The sequence below is a fragment of the Capra hircus genome, chromosome 9 (genome assembly GCF_001704415.2).
Source record: "Capra hircus breed San Clemente chromosome 9, ASM170441v1, whole genome shotgun sequence".
In the NCBI taxonomy this organism is placed as follows: Eukaryota; Metazoa; Chordata; class Mammalia; order Artiodactyla; family Bovidae; genus Capra; species Capra hircus.
In genome coordinates this window covers 76,319,493-76,342,681 of record NC_030816.1, presented here as the reverse complement: position 1 = coordinate 76,342,681, position 23,189 = coordinate 76,319,493, and the positions used below count along the sequence as shown (strand labels likewise).

The window sequence follows — 23,189 nt, the reverse complement described above, 5'->3', positions numbered from 1 at the left end:
AACCCGGGTCTCCTGCATTCCAGGCAGATGCTTTAACCTCTGAGCCACCAGGCAAGCCCTTTTTTGCCTCCATAAGTCATCCACAAAGAAGATGTGTCTGTGCTCACCTGTGCCAGCCTCTTTGCGACCCCACTGACTCTAGCCCACTAGGCTTCTCTGTCCTTGGGATTTTCCAGGCAATACTGGAGTGGATTGCCATTTCCCCCTCCAGGGGATCTTTCTGACAGAGGAATCAAAATTGCATCTCTTGCACCTCCTGCATTGGCAGGCAGATTCTTTATCCCTAGCGCCAAAAAGATAACTAATTTAAATGTACGTCAGTTGCTGTTTTCAATTTGTGAGTATGCCTTTGTAATAGGTACCTTGTATCTGGTTGAAAAATACAAATAAATGTTTCTTCCAGTAACTTGGCATTAAATTTTCCTATGTGATCCACTCACCAGAATTAAGCAAGATGATGGATTTGAGGCACACAAACTCTTCTCCCTGGAGATTCATCATACGGAACCGAGACGATGTAGCCAGCAACATGTCAAAGATCTCCACCATGCCTTCCACACATTTTCCCTGGTTCCTATTAATACACACACAGACAAAAATATTAAAGCACAAAAATATTCCAGAAGACATGATAAGGTTCACATTCAAAAAAATCTACTGGTTCCAAATCTGTAACAAAAAACCACAGCTCATTCTCTTCATGGAGCATGAACATTCACTTGAATCCTAGAAGGCAAGATGAAAAAAGATTTTCCATCAATAAAAAGACTTCCATTTCAAATTCTTAGAAAAGATGTCTTGTTCAGTCCCCAAATTTGTTATGTTAAATATGAAGTTCTTCAACCTATGGATAATTAAACATGATTTTAATTCAGGTAAATACATTTTTCTAATAAATATTTATCAATCACCTAGTATATTCTAGTTGTTGTGATAATAATAAGAATAAAAATAGGGCTTCTAATATCAATATGCTCATGACCTTGAGATAATACAATTTGTATTAATAAATGTATATAAAATGAATTCGAGATACAGGACCAACTATGAAAACTATGAGCTGTAGTTGTGTGGAAACCATTAATGTTGCCTAGGATGACAGGTAAAGATGCTGAGTAGGTGGCATTGAGTGGACACTTTAAGAAAATGTAGGATTTCATTGAGTTGAGGTATGAAAGCATCATTGGAAGAGCTCCCAAACCTGGAAAGGAGGAACTGTGAGAAAATCTGGAGGGAGAAGTAGATAGGGCAGTAGTCTAGGAAAGAAGATGAAAGAGATCTTACATCATTATAAGAAGTTTAAGCATTTTCCCTGTACAACAGAGCTTTGGTGTCAAGGATTTAACACTAGTAGTTGTAACTATTAAATAAGCAAACCCAAAGGGAAGTTCCCTGCTAGCTCAGACAGTAAAGCGTCTGCCTACAATGTGGGAAACCTGGGTTCGATCCCTGGGTCAGGAAGATTCTCTGGAGGAGACGGCAACCCACTCCAATACTCTTGCCTGGAAAATCCTATGGATGGAGGAGCCTGGTGGGCTACAGTCCATGGGGTCGCAAAGAGTCAGACATGACTGAGTGACTTCACTTTCACTTTTCACTTTCAAAGATTCAAAACATGCAATATCTTCACAAGAAAGTATTAGTATATTTTTCAATAGGATTGGTACAGAAACTAAATGCAGAGATGATACATCTGAAAGGCATTCATCTAGTTATTCATTAACTGAATTTGGGGCATGATGAGTTTGGGGCATAGGAAGAAGCCAAGATATTCTATGCATATGCAAACATATGTTTGTAACATATATAAAAATTTAAAACATGAACAGTAAACACATTGTCCAGCACTTTATGTTGCTTTTAATGGAAATACTTTAGAGTTCTTCATCAACTGTTTTTAACAGCGGCACAGTTTTTCACCAAACAAAATGATTTTATTTATTTAATCAGTTTTTTGTCGTTTGATTTTTAGTTTGATTTCAAGTACTGTGCTGTTACAAACATTTCATGCAATGTCTATACTTGCGTTTAGTCTAGACACATTCAAAATGACTTACTGAGGGCCCATTATATATGAGGCTTTGTGTTAACATTAGGGTACAGGGAGGAAAACCATGGACCTTGTTAATATAGAGATTGGGATGGGGGGATGAGATAAATTAGAAGTTTGGGATTAGCAGATACATACAAAAAACAACCAGATCTGACTGTATAGCACAGTATAGTATAACTACATTCAATATCCTGCAATAAACTATAATGGAAAAGAATCTAAAAATGAATATATATGTGTATATATATAACTGGATCACTTGCTGTACACCAGAAACTAATGCAATATTGTATTCTCCGATATCAACTTTACTTCAATATAAATTTTAAATAAAGAGATTCAAAACGGAGTCAAGACAGATAAGGAAAAAGATGAGCGCAATACAAGGCATATTCCCCAGAAGAGGTATGTTACATTGAGTAACAGTTTCTCTGAATTTAACCCACATCAATATTGAAGCAATTGTCATAAAGTTCTCAGTTAAAGTTACATAAAAAATGAGTTTTTATGTAAAGTGCTTAAATGGCAGGTAGCACACCACAGGGGCCATATTTAAGTCTTAGCTACAGACATAGTGATAAATAGGTAGAGCCATAGATATCAGGGTAGAGCCTGGTCTTTTTACCTGAAGTATCCAGGAAATAATTCCCAAAGTGCCTTCTGCTTTGTAGAAATCTGGGTGCGTGAGAGCTTGACATAAGCAGAAGGGAATCTTGAAAAGATATATTGCTCCACGGGAGGAATGAGCTGGTGGTTACACCAAAAGGTGAGTGGGTCTCAAGCCCAAGTGAGCCTTAAACCAAAAGTGGCCTTAATCTACAAGTGAGCTTTCCTGTCCCGCAGCTGATTTTTCTTTTTTTCTTTCTAGTGAAAAAATAAACAAGGAGAGGGGGAAATGTTTGGAGGCTAAAGCTTTAAAAATAACAACTCGTAGCCAAAATAGAGAAATGTTCCTTTCTCAGTATAAAGTCTTTGTTTACTTAACAGACTGCACACAAGCAGGGGACGGCTTCTCAGTGTGGGAGGGAGCCTGTGTTTGCCTGCTGTGAGCAAAAGTTCAGTTCAGAAACGGAGATAGTGGAGTCTTAACAATCCTCCTCTTTTCTTCTCATCCCCTTACGACAGTCTCCTACATTTTCTCATGAGGAGTTTGTTCTTCACTCTGCCAGTGAGACTGTATTCTTCTCAGCCTCTTCTCATCGGATGCTATCCTGGCATTTCTAAACAGCAGTTATTACCCGGCCACAGCACAATGCTGGCACTTCAGCACACTTTAGGGCCAAGCCCTCAGCCATGGCACATACCCACGACTCTCAATTCAGTTCTTAATGTGTATCTGTGTGTGTGTATTTGCACGTGTGTTTGCATGCACATGCACGTTCTCTTTTAGAGGACATGGAAGGAGCATACACTAAGGATAAATCACTGATACAATTTGATAGAAGGACCCTGGGTCTAACCTTCCATGCAAACAGAAGTGCTTCATATGTGCTGGTGTGAGTTTCAACTCTGAGGCTCCTGGGGGAACATTCACTGCAGTGAAGCTGCAGTTTTCTAAGCCGTGCTCTATGAGCCTGGAAAAACTTGATGTTGATGTCTCCATAAGAATGAACTCACTGTCTTTCAGTGGAAAAACTTCATTTGGTCTAAATGCTTCAGCCAATTTGTTATTTGTGTAATAAATAAAAAGCATGTACTCTGAGAGCCCTGATGATATTTTCAGTGAATCACTAGAATGTCAGCTGCATGGAAATGACTGATTACATGGTATGTGAGAGTCTCCCATCGGCATTACCACCAGGTGAAAAGGTTTGCCAAGTGAGCTAGTGAACAGCTGACTTCTCACTCTAAGGTCAGGTACAAATCCACATGGATTTGGAAGGTTAACAGACGCTCGTCACCTGCCTGACACAAAGGTATCATTTACTATCCACAGAGGTCATGACACATTGGGGTCGGCGATTCATTTTCAAACCCTGACGACACACCCTGCACTAACTTCGAGGAGCCAATTAGACTAGCACAGTTAACTCAATATCAGAGGAACAGGTGAGTCAATGGCGCAGCGATCGGGTGATTGCTAAGAATCTGGAGGTAACCTGACTACAGTAAGACAGGATTAGTCTAAATCCCTGAGGTATGCCTCAGGCTGTGAGACATGTGGGCTTTTAAAGAACAACATATATATTTTTTTTTTTTTTTTTTAATTTTAAAATCTTTAATTCTTACATACGTTCCCAAACATGAATCCCCCTCCCACCTCCCTCCCCACAACATCTCTCTGGGTCATCCCCATGCACCAGCCCCAAGCATGCTGCACCCTACGTCAGACATGGACTGGCGATTCAATTCTTACATGATAGTATACATGTTAGAATTCCCATTCTCCCAAATCATCCCACCCTCTCCCTCTCCCTCTGAGTCCAAAAGTCCGTTATACACATCTGTGTCTTTTTTCCTGTCTTGCATACAGGGTCGTCATTGCCATCTTCCTAAATTCCATATATATGTGTTAGTATACTGTATTGGTGTTTTTCTTTCTGGCTTACTTCACTCTGTATAATTGGCTCCAGTTTCATCCATCTCATCAGAACTGATTCAAATGAATTCTTTTTTACGGCTGAGTAATACTCCATTGTGTATATGTACCACTGCTTTCTTATCCATTCATCTGCTGATGGACATCTAGGTTGTTTCCATGTCCTGGCTATTATAAACAGTGCTGCGATGAACATTGGGGTACATGTGTCTCTTTCAATTCTGGTTTCCTCGGTGTGTATGCCCAGCAGTGGGATTGCTGGGTCATAAGGTAGTTCTATTTGCAATTTTTTAAGGAATCTCCACACTGTTCTCCATAGTGGCTGTACTAGTTTGCATTCCCACCAACAGTGTAGGAGGGTTCCCTTTTCTCCACATCCTCTCCAGCATTTATTGCTTGCAGATTTTTGGATCGCAGCCATTCTGACTGGTGTGAAGTGGTACCTCATTGTGGTTTTGATTTGCATTTCTCTAATAATGAGTGATGTTGAGCATCTTTTCATGTGTTTGTTAGCCATCCGTATGTCTTCTTTGGAGAAATGTCTATTTAGTTCTTTGGCCCATTTTTTGATTGGGTCGTTTATTTTTCTGGAGTTGAGCTGCATAAGTTGCTTGTATATTTTTGAGATTAGTTGTTTGTCAGTTGCTTCATTTGCTATTATTTTCTCCCATTCAGAAGGCTGTCTTTTCACCTTGCTTATATTTTCCTTTGTTGTGCAGAAGCTTTTAATTTTAATTAGATCCCATTTGTTTATTTTTGCTTTTATTTCCAGAATTCTGGGAGGTGGATCATAGAAGATCCTGCTGTGATTTATGTCTGAGAGTGTTTTGCCTATGTTCTCCTCTAGGAGTTTTATAGTTTCTGATCTTACATTTAGATCTTTAATCCATTTTGAGTTTATTTTTGTGTACGGTGTTAGAAAGTGATCTAGTTTCATTCTTTTACAAGTGGTTGACCAGTTTTCCCAGCACCACTTGTTAAAGAGATTGTCTTTACTCCATTGTATATTCTTGCCTCCTTTGTCAAAGATAAGGTGTCCATATGTGTGTGGATTTATCTCTGGGCTTTCTATTTTGTTCCATTGATCTATATGTCTGTCTTTGTGCCAGTACCATACTGTCTTGATGACTGTGGCTTTGTAGTAGAGCCTGAAGTCAGGCAAGTTGATTCCTCCAGTTCCATTCTTCCTTCTCAAGATTGCTTTGGCTATTCAAGGTTTTTTGTATTTCCATACAAATCTTGAAATTATTTGTTCTAGTTCTGTGAAAAATGTGGCTGGTAGCTTGACAGGGATTGCATTGAATTTGTAAATTGCTTTGGGTAGTATACTCATTTTCACTATATTGATTCTTCCGATCCATGAACATGGAATATTTCTCCATCTATTAGTGTCCTCTTTGATTTCTTTCATCAGTGTTTTATAGTTTTCTATATATAGGTCTTTAGTTTCTTTAGGTAGATATATTCCTAAGTATTTTATTCTTTTCGTTGCAATGGTGAATGGAATTGTTTCCTTAATTTCTTTTTCTACTTTCTCATTATTCGTGTATAGGAATGCAAGGGATTTCTGTGTGTTGATTTTATATCCTGCAACTTTACTATATTCATTGATTAGCTCTAGTAATTTTCTGGTGGAGTCTTTAGGGTTTTCCATGTAGAGGATCATGTCATCTGCAACAGTGAGAGTTTTACTTCTTCTTTTCCAACTTGGATTCCTTTTATTTCTTTTTCTGCTCTGATTGCTGTGGCCAAAACTTCAATAAAATTAGAAATGACGAAGTGGGCTTTATCCCAGGGATGCAAGGATTCTTCAATATCCGCAAATCAATCAATGTAATTCACCACATTAACAAATTGAAAAATAAAAACCATATGATTATCTCAATAGATGCAGAGAAGGCCTTTGACAAAATTCAACACCCATTTATGATTAAAAACTCTCCAGAAAGCAGGAATAGAAGGAACATACTTCAACATAATAAAAGCTATATATGACAAACCCACAGCAAACATTCTCCTCAATGGTGAAAAATTGAAAGCATTTCCCCTAAAGTCAGGAACAAGACAAGGGTGTCCACTTTCACCGCTACTATTCAACATAGTTCTGGAAGATATATTTTTAAAAAAGGAGCCCAGCTTCAGGCATAGATCACGAGTAGTTTACCAAGCAGACCGGCCCATGACTCCCACTTTGACATACGTCAGCCTGCAGTGGCGAACTCTCCTCGTCACACAGTCTGCTGTTCAGAGGACCTCAGAATTGCCTTGACAGAAACCCTCATTCTTCTCCTTACCCTCTCCCAATGCAGTCCATGTGCACTTAAGTTATGGGGAAAGAAACAGGTTTGGAAAGCGTGTTTGTTCATGGGAGGTTCTCCTCCATGGAAATGAATGCCCATTTTACGGAAGCCCTTAAGTACTCATTCCTCCACAGGTGAAATAAAGAGATCCAATGAGGATATATGGCTCAAACCCGCACTTGCGTATCTTCAAAAGTAATCTTAAAATGTAAAGCTACCCCTTGGACTTTGTTGTTATTGTTGTTTAGTTGGTAAGTCGTTTCTGACTCTTGTGCAACCCCTTGGACTGTAGCCCATCAGGCTCCTGTATCCATGGGATTTCTCAGGCAAGAACACTGGAATGGATTGGAATTTCCTTCTCCAGGGGGTCTTCTCAACCCAGGGATCGAACCCTCATCTTTTGCATTGGCAGGCAGATTCTTTACCACTGAGCCACTAGGGAAGCCCACCCTGTAGCCTCTCTGTATAAATGAACATTGATAGATGGAGACAGAAAACCCAGGAGATCAACATAAGACATTCAATTTAGCTATCCTGAAAAATTACAACAAAGTTAGAAAAAGGCTACAAATTAAGATGCTGCTGAACATCAAAAGGTCTGTCTAGTCAAGGCTACGGTTTTTCAGGTAGTCATGTATGGATGTGAGAGTCAGACTGTGAAGAAAGCCGAATGCCAAAGAATTGATGCTTTTGAACTGTGGTGTTGGAGAAGACTCTTGAGAGTCCCTTGGACTGCAAGGAAATCCAACCAGTCCATTCTAAAGGAGATCAGTCCTGGGTGTTCTTTGGAAGGAACGATGCTAAAGCAGAAACTCCAGTACTTTGGCCATCTCATGCGAAGAGTTGACTCATTGGAAAAGACTCTGATGCTGAGAGAGATTGGGGGCAGCAGGAGAAGGGGATGACAGAGGATGAGATGGCTGGATGGCATCACCAACTCGATGGACATGAGTTTGGGTAAACTCCGGAAGTTGGTGATAGACAGGGAGGCCTGGCGTGCTGCAATTCATGGGGTCACAAAGAGTCGGACGCGACTGAGCGACTGAACTGAACTTATATATGTGGAATCTAGAAAGATGGCACAGATGAAGCTACCTCTAGCACAGGAATAGAGACGCAGACGTAGAGAGTGAACATGTGGGCATAGCTGGGGAAAGAGAAGGTGGGACGAACTGGGAGATTAGGGTTGACATATATACATCACCATGTGTAAGATGGCTAGCTAGCGGGAACATGCTGTAAAGCAAAGGGAACTGGGCCTGGTGCTCTGTGATGACCTAGATGGGTGGGGGTGGCGGGGTGGGAGGGAGCTCCAACAGGGAGGGGATATATGTACACATATAGCTGATTTACTTCATTGTACAGGAGATGCTAACACAATATTGTAAAGCAATTATACTCCAATAACAAAATAGTTTCTGTATCTTTGATGCTACAAAATCTCTCAGCACATGCTCTGACATGCTATGACTCCATAAATATTTGTATGATCAAGAGGTTTACATATACAATGCTTTGATGTATGGATGGCAAATTGTAAGGTATCTTGAGAGATACAACATTTGAATGGCTATATCTTAAAGCTGATTACTTGAGAGGAAAGTGGCTAAGACTGTGGAATCTGACTGCCAGGTCCAAATCTTGAGACCATTATTTACCAATTATGTCACCTTGAACCAGTTCCTTAAATTCTGTGTGCCTGAATGAGTATATACTCACAGTGGACTGTAGGTTGAATAAGAACTAGTAAGTCATTAATATATGATTGTTTGATATAGTGGTTGGTTTATGAGGATCAATAATGAAATTGGCCCTGGAAGTGAGGTATTGACATAGAAATATTTACCCCCTTGATACTGAGTAATAGGAAACAGATATAGCCAGCTAGAGAGCCCTGTCAGCAAATTATCAGGTAAAACCATGGTCTCAAAGAACTTGGAAGGCAGACCACTCACCTGGAGAAGTGGATAGAGGGAGTCCAAGTAATGGTATATGGCTGTCCATACAAAAAAGAAGTGAACTCAGGTAAGAATGAAGTGGTTCTGAAGCAGAAACTGAAGGAAATGGGGAAATCCCAAAGATAAATAACCTTACAAATTTGGAAAAGCCAAATGTTCCTGGCTATGAAATATTAAAGAGATGAAGTCAAAAAGCATTCTGTATTTGGAAGGCCCAGTAAGACTTTTTGATTTATAAGGTTTAGATTTAGAGTGTTTATAGCACCTCATGTGGTAAAGGGTGACATCAAGAGGGTCTTGCCTCTTCATCCAAGCCTGTGGTTTCAAATAGCCTCAAGGTTGTCACCAGTAAATCATGAGGGAGAGGCCAAAGGACAAAGAAGCAAATGAGAACATTAGACTTGAGTGTCGAGGAAAGACTTTGGGTGTGGTTACAAGAGATGAAACTGACAAGGGCAAATGGGATAGAAGCCTACTCTTCTTCCTCTTCTTTTTTTTCCTTTAAGACAACTGTACTACCAAAGAAATCACAAGTCTGAACTAATAAACAAAAGCCTTTGATTGTTCAAGTCTCTAACCCTAAAATTTAGGTTGCTCAACACAAGTGTATTCCCGTCTCAGGTCATTGTCCAATGTAAGCATCTTCCTTGGTAAACTTCCCATTCAGGGACTCGGGATCCCTCTAACCTCTAGCTCTGCCCTGTAGAGGTCCCTGAAGTGCTCTTCATTCAGACAGGAGATGGAGAAAGGACTCAGGAAGACTTGGAACGTGTGCCGACAGGATGTGCTATGAACATGCCAGAGCTCACTGAAAGGAGAAGCAGTCTTATGCTCACTTCAGCTGTAGCCAGTGTGGGATGATGGAAAGAAAGAACCTCCCAGAAGATGAAGTCAGGGTTCTCGAAGAAGAATGGAAAAGTTCCTTCTCCCCAGACAGCAAATTTAGGAACTAATTAAAGAACTTTCAGACTCCTCAGAGTAGAAACCTCCACATTCTGCCTAGTGGGTTTCCCAGGTGGCACTAGTGGTAAAGAACCGCCTGCCAGTGCGGGAGGACCTAAGACACATGGGTTTGATCTCAGGGTCAAGAAGATTCCCTGGAGGAGGACACGGTAATCCACTCCAGCATTGCTGCCTGGAGAATCCCACGGACAGAGGAGCCTGGTGGGCTACAGCCCCTAGGGTTACAAAGAGTCAGACATGACTAAAGTGACTTAGTATGCATACACATTCTATCCAGCATGATGTAATGACTGGTATGAAAGAGTATGTGACAAGAAAATCAAAATGGAGCCAGTATTGCTAAGAGAGCAATGGAGCCAGGAGGCCACGAAGGAAGTGGAACTTGAGCACATCTCAGCCTGGATGGAACCTGACATTTGACCACTCACTATCCTAAGGAAGACTGCCAGAACCTTTGCCAGAAACTCAAAATGTTTATCAGATTCTTATTCTAAAGCAACTCATGACAGCCTATCCCTTAAAAATAAATATTTCTTTTCTTGTGACTTCTGCCTTTAGAATTTCCTGACTTTCCCAGAACACTCTCCCCTTTATCTGAATCTGTATCTCCTGAATTGCAGTTCTTAAGACGTGAAATAAAGCTTTGGTTTTTTGCAGTCTCGATACCAACTATTGTCTGACAAATGACACAGGCTATTCCTACTTCTTTGTTTCTCGATTGACTTTTTCTTGCTGTTCTTTCGCCCCTACTCCACCATGTGATACTGAATGTATTTGTGGATCAAGGTTACCAAACCAGGATAAGCCATATCGTTGCTGGACAGAAGGGACCACACATTCCTGAGAAATCAGTGTACAGGACTGACTCGGAACCAAGCACATGGCTGGAGGCAACTCTGAATTCTCTCTCTTGGAGAGGAACAGTGTGAATTTTGGGTATGGGGGGAGTGGATATTTGGTGACCAGAAGTGAAAGATTGCTGAATTGATCACAACACATTTCCTCTTCCTCCTGGGCTTCCTCCTAGACATACAAACATTTCCAATATTCCCTGGAAGTTAAAGTGGACATGGGACTGGGTTCTGGCTAGTGAAAAGTGAGGGGAAGCAACTGGGACCACTTCTGTGATAAAGCGGATAGATAAGAAACAGACATGCCTCTCCAGTCCCCGTCCCCACCTACTGCCTGAATACAGATCATTCCACAGACCCAGTAGAGGGCAGAGCCTAAGGTTAGAAAGGCCCTGGGTCCTTGAGTTGGAAGGTCACCTGCCAAGGAAGATGCCTGCATTGGATGGGAACCTGAGTAAGAAATAGATTTTTCACTGTGCTGAACAGCAGGCATTTTAGGGAGAACTGTGACAATATTTAGCCTCTACCCTATGACACAGAATAGATGCATAGATGCATCCTCTGTGCTCCAAGCCACTCGGGACACAACAACTGACACACAAATGCACTTAGGATGCAAAGATGTGCTTCTGAGACATGGCGACTACTAATAACCAACCAAAGGGATATAAAGAATGTATCTCAGTGACATCTTGCTTTAGAGAAACCAGACACTTCTAGCTGGTATCATTAGGAAAGAGGTTGATGAGTATGTGGCATAAGGGATGGAGAAATTTGAGGCTCCAGGGCCTGTATTTCTGGAGAGGGAGCCTCCAAAACATGATACTGCTGGTGACATCCACTCAAGGAGTGAAGAAACCAAATAACTGAAATGTAGACTCTTACAAGGACTTCCCAGGTGGCTCAGTGGTAGAGAATCTGCCTGTCAAGCAGGAGACTTGGGTTTAATCCCTGGGTCAGGAAGATCCCCTGGAAAAGGAAATGGCAACCCACTGCAGAATTCTTGCCTGGGAATTCCCATGGACAGAGGAGCCTGGTGGGCTAAAGTCCATGGAATCTCAAAGAACTGGACACAGCTTAGCAACTAAATAACAACAAGAATCTTATGGACACTAAGGTCAAGGTTCCTATCATTATAATAAAGCCCAGTATTAAGTGACTGATTTAGAGTTGACCAAAGGTCTGAGTGTTTTGAAAAATTACCCAGGACTCATTTGTTTCTGAGTCTTCAAAAACCTCCTAGGTTTGAAGGCTTTTCTTCTGAAAGTGATTCTGAACAAAAGCAATGATCTGATATCTGCAAGGATGTGCTGAATAAACTCACGAGAAGGAAAGCATATCTCTCTCAGGGCTCAGCCACCCCTCTGTGCACCTGAGAACATGTAATCCATAGGCTTTGGATCAAAGTCTATGCTTTATATGTTAACCCATATGGCTTTGGATCAAAGTCTATGCTTTATATGTGAGTGTACTTTACCTATCACAGGCTATATGTCAAGGCAAATAAGCTAAGAACACATAATGATAACTAGCAAAAATGTCATTCCTCTTAGAAAGGACAGTGTTTAGGCAGAGAAAGGAAAAGTGGAATGCAATAAAAACCAACAGGGGAAATTTTAAGAATATGGCCAAAAGATCATCTTCTTAGAGTTACTCTGAGAAAACGGAGATAAAAACTATGTTCTATGATTCATTTGGAAGAACTGGATTTCAAATGGTCCATTACCTTGAGGAGAGTTGCTATGAGACTGAAAGCCAGTGCTGTCTTCATGGAGAGTTGGAGGATTAAATGCATGGGACAATTTGGGAACATCTTAGAAACATAAAGTTCTCAGAAGGCACATTGCAAGTCAAGCAGACCTTCCTGAAGAAGCAGGAGAGGTTAACAGTAGGAAGAAGGTTTTCAGGACTCTGCTTTTCTCAGTTTCAATCCATATAAAGCTTTGCTGCTATTGGTGATTTCCTCAGAAACATACAGGAGTCTACCAAGAGAAGCCAGTCAACATTGGTGCCCAGTAAGTGGACTTCCAAAAAATTGGGGAAAAAGCTGAAAAGATTCTTTCAGCATAAGGAAGTCCACACTCATTAAAATCAAAGAGAAGAATGAGGCCTTCTTTCACACAATGTCCGAAGGATACATTCAGCTCAAGAAAAAAGCAAATTCTTTAGGATTTCCCTTGTGGTCCAGTAGTTAAGAATCCACCTTCCAACGCAGGGGACGCAGGTTTGACCCCTGGTCAGGGAACTAAGATCCCATATGCTACGGAGAAACTAAGCCCATGAGCTCTGGAGCCCTTGTCCCACAACAAAGATTCCGCATGCTGCAATTAAGATCCCATGTAGTCAAATAAATAAATATTTTTAAAAAGAGAAAAGTCATTGTCATTCAGAGACTTGCCTTGCTGAGACATTAACTCATTGATGGCTGAAGTCTGAGAATGACTGGCCATCCACACATATTTAACCATATATCCAATCCTTTACAAAAGGAAGACTCTACCCATGCTCCCTGCCCCACCCCAGCCCCAACATCGTGCCCTGATACAAGGCCAAGAGGACTCTCCTCTCGCTTCATTTCAGTCACTAAGGGGGGACTTCAGCCTCAAAAGAGTCGCTGTGAGCCTACCTCTAATCCTGGAAACAGAGTACGGATAATTGACACGCCTATTACTCACCCAGAAAGATCCAGACCCTTTCTATTCATACTGGTGCAAATGGTCGTCATGAAAATTACAGAGAACATTACAGTGGCCTATCTGAAAGGTGTGTCTGTATATTAGCTTCACACACTTAGTCATCTAATGTCCAATTGTCTTTATTAAGCCACCTCTCACACAGCAGTAAGACTCTATGGAATTCGTTGCTTATTTACTTTTCTCACATTAGTAGGCTGATAGTCAAAAGAGTTTTGAAGCCAAGAGACGTTTTCTAATAAACAGAAAAAGCCTTAACATGCGCTCTTTTCATATACTTTTGGGTACTAACATAGCAAGAAAGGAGGTTACACTTGGCTATTATAGGTGCTTCTGTCAGAATGTGTAAAACACACTTCTGGGTTTGAATGGTTTCCCAAAGGGAGATGGAATTCGGTACTTCTATAGATAATGATCCACTTGAGTTTGCCTGTTCAGTGTATACAGTTTAAGAGCTAAAGTAAGTCCCTAGAAGAAAATTCTCTAATGGTTGTGTCTATTCAAATATCCAATTGAAAAGAGAGTCAATCAATCTTTTAAATCTTTTAAGATGTCCACATCAAGTATGTAAAACATCGGGAAGAATTCCCTGGTTATTCACTTTTCATTTGGAAATGCTATAATTACACAAAGAAGTTAGGTAGTTTTTCTTGAATGTACTTCAATGAACAGATTTTATTAATTGAAATGAAGGCAAACAAATTAACAGAGAGAATGTGGTTTGTAGGAGAGCAGGGTTTCTATTTTTGATAAACCAACAATTGTTTTCTTTGTGTGTGATAAACACTTCTTCATTAGCTTATTTTAGTTATACGCTACTTTTTAAGTCTATTATATATGTCGGATTCAGTGCTAGGAACTCAAAGATCAAATGTATTGATTCCTCTATGCATTCAGTGAATATTTACTACATCAGAATCTACTCTGCTCCGTGCACTGAGCTGAGTGTTGAGGGTTTAACAATAAGCAAAACATTGTGCTTCTGCAGCGTACAATTTAGTAAGGTAGACAGGTATTAAGCACACACACACACCCACAACTACAACAGCAACAACAAAATAAAACTAGTAATTGCAATCCGCTCCAAGAAGGAAGAGTATAGGGTCTTACAAGAGAGCAACAAGAGGACTGACTGCCTTAACTCCGAGGAAAGGTGGGTCTCAGAGAAGACCTTTTGGAAGAGGTGACACTTAATCTGAAACCTACAGAAATTGGAATTAGTCAGGAAAAACTTTGGGAAGAGTGAATCAAAGAGAGAGATGTGTACATAGGTTTGGGAAGCAAAAACAAAGTGCTTGATGAGTTTGAGACACTAAAAAGGTCAACACTTTGGAAGGCTGGAACTCACTGTGACCCCAAGTACAGTGGTCCTGAGGAGAGTAAAGAGGCAGCCACAGAAACAAGGGCCTTGGGCTTCCATCCGGAGGGTGATCTTCAGCCCCAGGCCAAGAGAGGCCACTGTAGTTTTAAGAGAATTCCGAGGAAACTTAAGCGTGGCCAAGATTTGTGTTTTTCAAAGACCAAACTCACAGGGGAATTATTTCCTCAAGTCTCTATCAAAAGAAAGCGAAAGTGTTATTGCTCAGCCACATCTGATTCTTTACGACTCCATGGACTGCAGCCTGCCAGGCTCCTCCGTCCATGGGATTTTCCAGGCAAGAGTACTGATGTGAGCAGCCATTCCCTTCTCCCGGGGATGGGGATCTTCCTGACCCAGGGGTCAAACCCAGGTCTTCTGCATTGCAGGCACAGTCTTGACCATCCAAGCCACCAGGGAAGCCCGAAGTCTCTATGAAGTGAAAGTGAAAGTCGCTCAGTCATGTCTGATTCTTTGCGACCTCATGGGCTATACAGTCCATGGAATTCTCTAGGCCAGAATACTGGAGTGGGTAGCCTTTCCCTTCTCCAGGGGATCTTTTCAACCCTGGGATTGAACCCAGGTCTCCCACATTGCAGGCGGATTCCTTACCAGCTGAGCCACAAGGGAAGCCCATGAATACTGGAGTGGGTTGCCTATCCCTTCTCCAGCAGATCTTCCCGAGCCAGGAATCGAACCGAGGTCTCCTGAATTGCAGCAGATTCTTAGCAAGAATATAAAATTCATATTTCTTATCCTTGCCATTCTTTTGCAGCACACACACATACACACAAAAAACAAACCAAGATGCACCACCAAATACTGCTTTATGGTGCAGAAATTAAATGCAACATAATCACTTATGGCCATTGAAATGTCCGAAGAAAAAGCAATTCCTTTCTTATCCTGTCTTTTACTTGCAACTCCTGGTTTACAAAACCAGTGCTCCGATCCCTGAGCTCTAGGGCCTCACCTTTCTTATATGGAAAACTTTAATCTGTTCACTATCCCTTAAGACAAATGACATATATTCAATACACAAGCCAGAACTAAACTAATGACCTAGGAATTATCATGGGGATTCTGGAGTCATTTCATTAGGGTTTATCAAGCTCTTATTGAGATCCCAAGCACTCTGCAAGTTAGTCAAAGTGCTCACTTTCCAAGAGCTTCCATTCACGTGGTAAAGGCAGATAAAGAAATGTAAATAATGAGCAGGATAACTCCAACTGTGAGAATGCTTTCACAGGAACTAAACCAGGGAGCAGTGGGATAGTGTGGCAGAGGGCCACCTCCAGCTAGCTTGTCCTCCGGGCGGTGACATCTGGACTGAGGCCCAAGTAACAAGATGTTTTGAGATAACCCAGACTCTAATTTTAGAAGAGAAGATTTTCAAGTGTTTTTTCATCAGGATAAGAATTAAGGTAGTCATTTTAATGGTTATTTTTAAGGCTAGGAAAAAGTATTCTGGCTTTGCAACACAATCATGCATTGGAGAAGGCAATGGCAACCCACTCCAGCACTCTTGCCTGGAGAATCCCAGGGACGGCAGAGCCTGGTGGGCTGCTGTCTATGGGTTCACACAGAGTTGGACATGACTGAAGCGACTTAGCAGCAGCAGCAGCAAGGCAGATCTACACAGACAAAGCACTGTGCCAAATAATCCAAGAAACTGGAATTGAAAAAGGAGAATTAGAGGTGGCCAGAACACTGCCTTCCTCTTAGAAGCTCCAGTCTTTTTCATGCTAAAATTGAACCTACAACCGTTAGGAGAACAATGGTTTTCCCTGGTAGCCAGTTCACAAACTCAGCCCATGAACAGTCTACAGAAGGTGGCGGCGGTACTTCTTAGCTTACACTGGAACCAATCCTCTTTGATAGAATTCATCTTTCTTTAATGTTGACAACTCACGTGGAGTTCTTTGGTTTACCTCATTTTTTAAATTTTATCTTTTCTTTTATTACGGATGATCTTTGCCTTGACTTCACCATATAATTTCTACTTTCTAAATTCATTTCATTTATTTCAGTCTAATGTTTAGCCAAATAAAAATACAGCTAGAAAACATTAATTTGAAGAAGGATAATGGACACTGAACTCATGTGGTTCAGTAGTAAAGAATCTGCCTGCCAAGGCAGGAGATGCAGGTTTGATCCCTGGCTTGGGAAGATCCCATGGAGAAGGAAATGGCAACTCAGTCCTATATTCTTGTCTGGGAAATCCCATGGACAGAGGAGTCTGGCAGGCTACAGTTCTTGGGTCACAAAAAGTTGGATACAGCTGAGTGACTGAACAACAACATCAAATTGACGCTGAGAGCTGTTTCCAGTGTGCTGGGATATGTATGCCTGGAGTTAAATACTAGTTTTTGAAAACAACTTTTGGCCACGCCATGTGGCATACAGAATCTTAGTTCCTCTACCAGTGATTGAACCCATGCCCCCGGTAGTGGAAGCACAGTCTTAACCACTGGATGACCAGGGAAGTCCTAATACTAATGTGCTCTTGATTGGAGTTGTTTTGTGTAGCTCTTACATATAGGTGTTGATTTGTTTTTGAAGTTTTCTTTTGATTACGCAGTAGGTAGCATTATGTAACTAGTGACAAGCCCGGTACCAGAAGGAGTGGCCTTGTGTTTCTGGCTACCTTCTGGCAGTAGCTGGCTGTATAACCTTAGGCAAATGGCAACCCACTCCAGTATTCTGGCCTGGGAAATCCCATGGACAGAGGACCCTGGTAGGCTACCGTCCATGGGGTCACAAAGAGTCGGACACGACTGAGCAACTTCACTTTAGAGGCTGGAGTGAATCAATAGTATTCAAACTGTTTTTAGCAATGGTATCCTTATTAAATGAAATACTATGTGGCACTTCAATTGTAAGGCAGAACAAAGTGCGTCTTCTTTGGAAGAACTCTTAAGGGTGCCCCGGAGACCACATCTTCTTCCTTCCTCCAAGGCAACTTCTTAGTTACCTCCTTGGAAAAACCCACAGAAGGCAATTTGAAAAGCAGTGCCCTAGGTCTTAAACGTTACTACAGTTCCAAGTGCAAACAAGATAAGTCTCCAAAATCATACTTCACAGAATCAACATTTTGTACACTTACTAACCTCTACGATAAGGTAAAAGGGTTCACTTAGTCCTTTAGTTATAATACTAAGCTTCACTTTTGGTGATGAAACGTCTTAAAATACAGCTACTCTTGGCACCAATGAAGTCTCCTAGGTTGGACCATGTTGTAACTTACGAGTCCTAACAATGACAACAGAATAGCAATGAAAGCCCACGTCTATTCCATTCTCACTACGTGATAATCAGTTCAGTTCAGTCGCTCAGTCGTGTCCGAATCTTTGCGACCCCATGAATCGCAGCACGCCAGGCCTCCCTGTCCATCACCAACTCCCGGAGTTCACTCAGATTCACGTCCATCGAGTCGGTGATGCCATCCAGCCGTCTCATCCTCGGTCGTCCCCTTCTCCTCCTGCCCCCAATCCCTCCCAGCATCAAAGTCTTTTCCAATGAGTCAACTCTTCACATGAGGTGGCCCAAGTACTGGAGTTTCAGCTTTAGCATCATTCCTTCCAAAGAAATCCCAGGGCTGATCTCCTTCAGAATGGACTGGTTGGATCTCCTTGCAGTCCAAGGACATGGTCTAAAAACTTGGCATTCACTCCTTGAATCCTTATAAAACTCCATGGAGGGCTTCCCCAAGTGGTCTAGCAGTTAAGAGTTTACCTTGCAATGCAGAGGTACCAGTTCAATCCCTGTTCCAGGAAGATACTACATGCTGCAGAGCAACTAAGCCCATGAGCCACACCTACCGAAGCCCACGTGCCTAGAGCCCACGCTCTGCAACAAGAGAAGCCACTGCACTGAGGAAGCCGTGCACGGCAACTAGAGGGTCGTCCCCACTCACAACCAGAGAAAGCCCGAGTGCAGCAACCAAGGCCCAGCGCAGCCAAAATAAATAAACAAGCAAATAAATAAATTTTAAAAAAATCCTGGAAAGAAACTGAGGCACAGAGAACTTAAGTGTCTACCCAAAGTCACAGTTGGTGGGTGGTCAACCTGCAACCTAGCTCCAGAGCCTGGGCTCTCAAACAGCATACTGAATATCACCACCACCCCACCACCGCCCGCCGACCATCCCCTTCTCCAGTTAGGCTCACTTTCATGTGCCTTTATCTCTGCTGCACCCCTGCCCACATCCAACCCTTCCCAGAGGGACTTCCCTTTCTGCGACTCCCCTCAAACCAATGTATCTGAACATGAGCCTGGAGAAGCTTCTGTTGCTCTGAAACTTTACAAATTCCTACAACTCTCTTTTCAACAGGTTCCAAAGGTTTGTTCAGTGTCAAGGACATTGTGTCAGTTCTGGGACTAAGACTCGGGAGCTTGGCACCAAATTCGTGGACCAAAGGTTCCACTGCACTTCCATCTTCTTCCTTTCCCTGGGGAGTGAACCATGCATCTTCCTACAGCAACTATCCCTTCTGGTTCTCCGTCCACCACTCCCCACTAGCGGTTCTCTCAAGATGAGTTCTAAACTAAGTGTATACCCATAGGCAGCACTTAGCACCTCTATGAGTGAGTAGCTGTTCCCTTCTCCAGGGGGTCCAGGGGATTCTCCCAACTCAGGCTTGGGGGAGGTTTCTCACACTTTCTACCTATAGGCCAGTTTATATACCAGAAGGGACTCCCTGGGGTGCCTGCATTGCTGGCGGATTCTTTACCGGCTGAGCCACCAGGGAAGCCTCATTTGGCACTTAGCTACTTGTTACTGACACATGTTAAGCTGTATATATATGTAACTGTCTTACTACACCCCGCACCTCTAATAGATTATATGCTATCAGAGGACAGGTTTGTATCTTATTTTTCTCTATATTTCTAATTCCCAGGTAAATGTTGATCTTATTAATCTAGATCATTAATGGTGGAGTGAAAAAAACATTCTGGCACCATATGGTGCTACAGAAGACTCTTGAGAATCCCTTGAATAGCAAGGAGATCAAACCAGTCAATCCTAAAAGGAAATCAACCCTAAACATACATTGGAAAGCCTAATGCTGAAGCTGAAGCTCCAGTACTTTGGCCACCTGATATGAAGAGCTGACTCACTGGAAAAGACCCTGATGCTGAGAAAGATTGAGGGCAAGAGGAGAAGGGGGTGACAGAAGATGAGATGGTTGGATGGCGTCATCAACTCAATGGACATGAGTTTGAGCAAACTCTGGGAAATGGCGAAGGATAGGGAAGCCTGGCATGCTGCAGTTCGTGGGGTCGCAAAGAATCAGACATGACTGAGCGGCTGAACAACAGCCAAAAAACATTGCTGCTGGAGTACGGAGTTTTGATTCCTGCCACTAGAGAGCCTTACAACTGTAAGTAGATACATTAACAGCTATAAACCTCATTTTCCCAAGGAAAGGTGAACATTATAATGTCTATCTTAATATCCTCAAAGAGCCATTTCAGGGATAATGAGAGAATGTGGAGGTTAGCACATTAGAAACGACAAGTATGACACACTGTAGAATTATAATTATTACTTAAAACATAACCTTATTTTCTAGAAGGGTTGATTCTAAGGATTTTTTTTGAAGCATGCAATCTAGGAGAGGGAAAGGTTATAGCTCATGAATGCTTATTAGAAACTGAAATAAAAATTAAGAATAATTCACAGAGTTTCATTAACAGCAAGACACAACAGCATCAATGTGACCTCAAAGGCCAGACGAATCTGTTCTACTCCAACCAGAGCAATGTGTACTGGCATTTTCAGGAGAGAAATGAGAAATTATCTACATGTCCTTTATGGATAAGTGCGTTTTTCTCAGCATCCTTACCATAAAGGGCAAGGTTTTGTTTCTTATTCTTTCGTTCATTTGTTTTCATGAGACTCCTTTCTTTTTTGCTGCCTCTCTCCCCTGCCTCTCTCCCCTTATTAAATATTCCCAGGGCTGCAGAACATGTAGAAATTGTATCTTTTGTCTGACAGAATAGCCTAAACTAGGCCAATGGCATCACTCTAATTTACCAGAAACTTCTTGAAGAAACTAAAGTAGGGGTCTAAATATCATTTCATCAGTGACTGGCACTACAACACATTGTTCTGGGAACAACTGGTCAACAAAACTGCAGCCCATCTCAGGGCTTCCTGAAAAACGTTTTCATCTTTTCTTTCCTGGCCTGGTGTATTCGCAAGGACTCCGTGCTGCACTCTGACCCCCGGGGCCTCAGTGATGGTTAAAATTGATTCTGAACCAAGGTAAACAGGGTTCCTCCCCATAGCCTGGAGAGCTCCAGTCGGTAGAAGCTAATGAAGCCCTAGAAGCAGTCTGCTTCTCTTCCACCCACCCTTTATTGAAACTGCTTTTGAGTCTTATTGTGTTATAATTACATACTATAGGAAATTCAACTATCATCTATTTCAAGGATTGAGCCCATGACTCTTACTAAAACATTTCAATTCCATTTTCTGAACATACATTTCTAAATGCATCTGTGAGGGCCCTTCACAAGTATTTCCATTTCACGTTTCAGAAAACTTAAGAGTGGCGCAGGTTCCTGACTGAGCTGATGATGGATATAAAGGGGTGCTCATTCTGGGCTGTTTAGGTTACTCTCTGTTTCCTGACTTCGTTTTCAGCCTAATATTTGACTCAGACAACAGAATTTTGATCATATATGTTTGGTAAAACATAATGAAAAAATAAATACCCATTTCTCCAGCAACCCACCTTATTTTTATTTTCCTTTTAAAGTTGCTCATTTTAGCAAGATCAACATTAGCAATATTTCTTCCAGCATTAGTAGTTTTTGTGCCCTGCCTAGACAGAACACAAAAAGTACTGTCCTTCTTGAGTTCTCAAATTCATTCTCAAATTTGAGATAGATATTTTCCTACATTTTCCTCGAAAACTTTAAATTTGATCTCTCAATTAAATCCTTCATTCATCTGGAATTCTTTTTTTCACATGCTATGAAATCAAATCAGATGTCCTTCTTTTTTTTTTTTCCTGTGTAAATGACCAGTTGTCTCAGAACAATTAAGGCTTTCTTGCTTTCCCTCCCAATCTCAATGCTCTATCTGATGTCAATTTTTCATAAATGTTAGTTTCTGAACACCGTTTTCTACTTCATTAGTCAGTGTACTTATTTTCATGCCAGTACCACACTGTCTTAATTATAATAGCTTTATGACTTTGTAACTCAATTATTATAATTTTTAACCCAATCTCCCTCACCTTAATTCAGTTTTCAGAAACATTTGGCTATACTTGGTCTTTGACCTCTACCATATAAATTTTAGAATTAACTTGAGATTTTGATTATAAATTCACTGAATAAATCAGTGAAGAATAATAATAATAATTTGTGGAGAACTGGTGTATTTTCAATAATGGATCTTCCTAGCCATAAACATGGTATATTGTTTTAATGCTTTATATTTTCAGTATATTTCTAATTTCTAATTATGTCTACAAAACTCCTGAAATCTCTCAATGAAATTATTCCAAAATACATTAAATATCCTATTACTGTAAAAAGTAATATATATAATATATACAATTATATGAAATGTTTATATAATTATATATATAATTATATTTTATATTTATTGCTGGTATGCAGAAATTGACTTGGGTTTTTCATATTGATTAACTAAACTGTGGTGTTGGAGAAGACTTTGAGAGTACCTCGGACTCCAAGGAGGTAAAATCAGTCAATCCTAAAGGAAATCAGTCCTGAATATTCACTGGAAGGACTGATGCTGAAGCTGAAGCTACAGTCCTTTGGCCCCTGATATGAAGAACTGACTCATTAGAAAAGATGCTGATGCCGGGAAAGATTGAAGGCAGGAGGAGAAGGGGATGACAGAGGATGAGATTGTTGGATGGCATCACTGACTCAATGGACATGAGTTTGAGCAAGCTCCAGGAGTTGGTGATGGACAGGGAGGCCTGGCGTGCTGCAATCCATGGGGTAACAAAGAGTTGGACATGACTGAGTGACTGAACTGAACTGAACCTTCTTGTAAACATTCTGATGGGATTGAATATCAGAAAGATAGCAAGGGAAGTTCTTATCTAGGAATGTTTTAAACCAGATAAATCGAGTCTGTCTAAATTTCTCATGGCTATACAAAAAACCTGGCTAATTTTCCATTGTAAGGGAGGCAGCTGCTAGAGAATAGAAGTTAATCTCATAGGCTTTCTGTCTGCCTAACAAAATATAAAAACTGAGTAACTTGAAATCTAAATGTCTTTTCCTGAGTGAACTTCTACCACACATATAGCAATCATCTATTGCTCCAAAATTTAAAACACATTTCAGAAAAGAAAAAGGGTCTTTTGAAAGCTCCATCTGATGGTTCAGAGTCCTTCTAATGAAGGATGATGATATGTTTGTTTAATGCCCATTTTTAACATGTATCTTTGCTGCTGCTGCTGCTGCTAAGTCGCTTCAGTC

The 23,189-nt window shown here is 41.2% G+C and overlaps 1 protein-coding gene across 6 annotated transcripts in view; it reads right to left on the bottom strand.

Annotated features, from left to right (window-relative positions):
• Positions 1 to 23,189, bottom strand: part of ESR1 (estrogen receptor 1) — a 399,407-nt gene that overhangs the window by 37,828 nt on the left and 338,390 nt on the right. For all 6 annotated transcript variants that reach the window (XM_018053364.1, XM_018053368.1, XM_018053367.1 and 3 more), the window contains one exon: positions 441 to 574. In XM_018053364.1, coding sequence (XP_017908853.1) covers positions 441 to 574 — 134 coding nt within the window. The remainder of the gene's footprint in view (positions 1 to 440; positions 575 to 23,189) is intronic.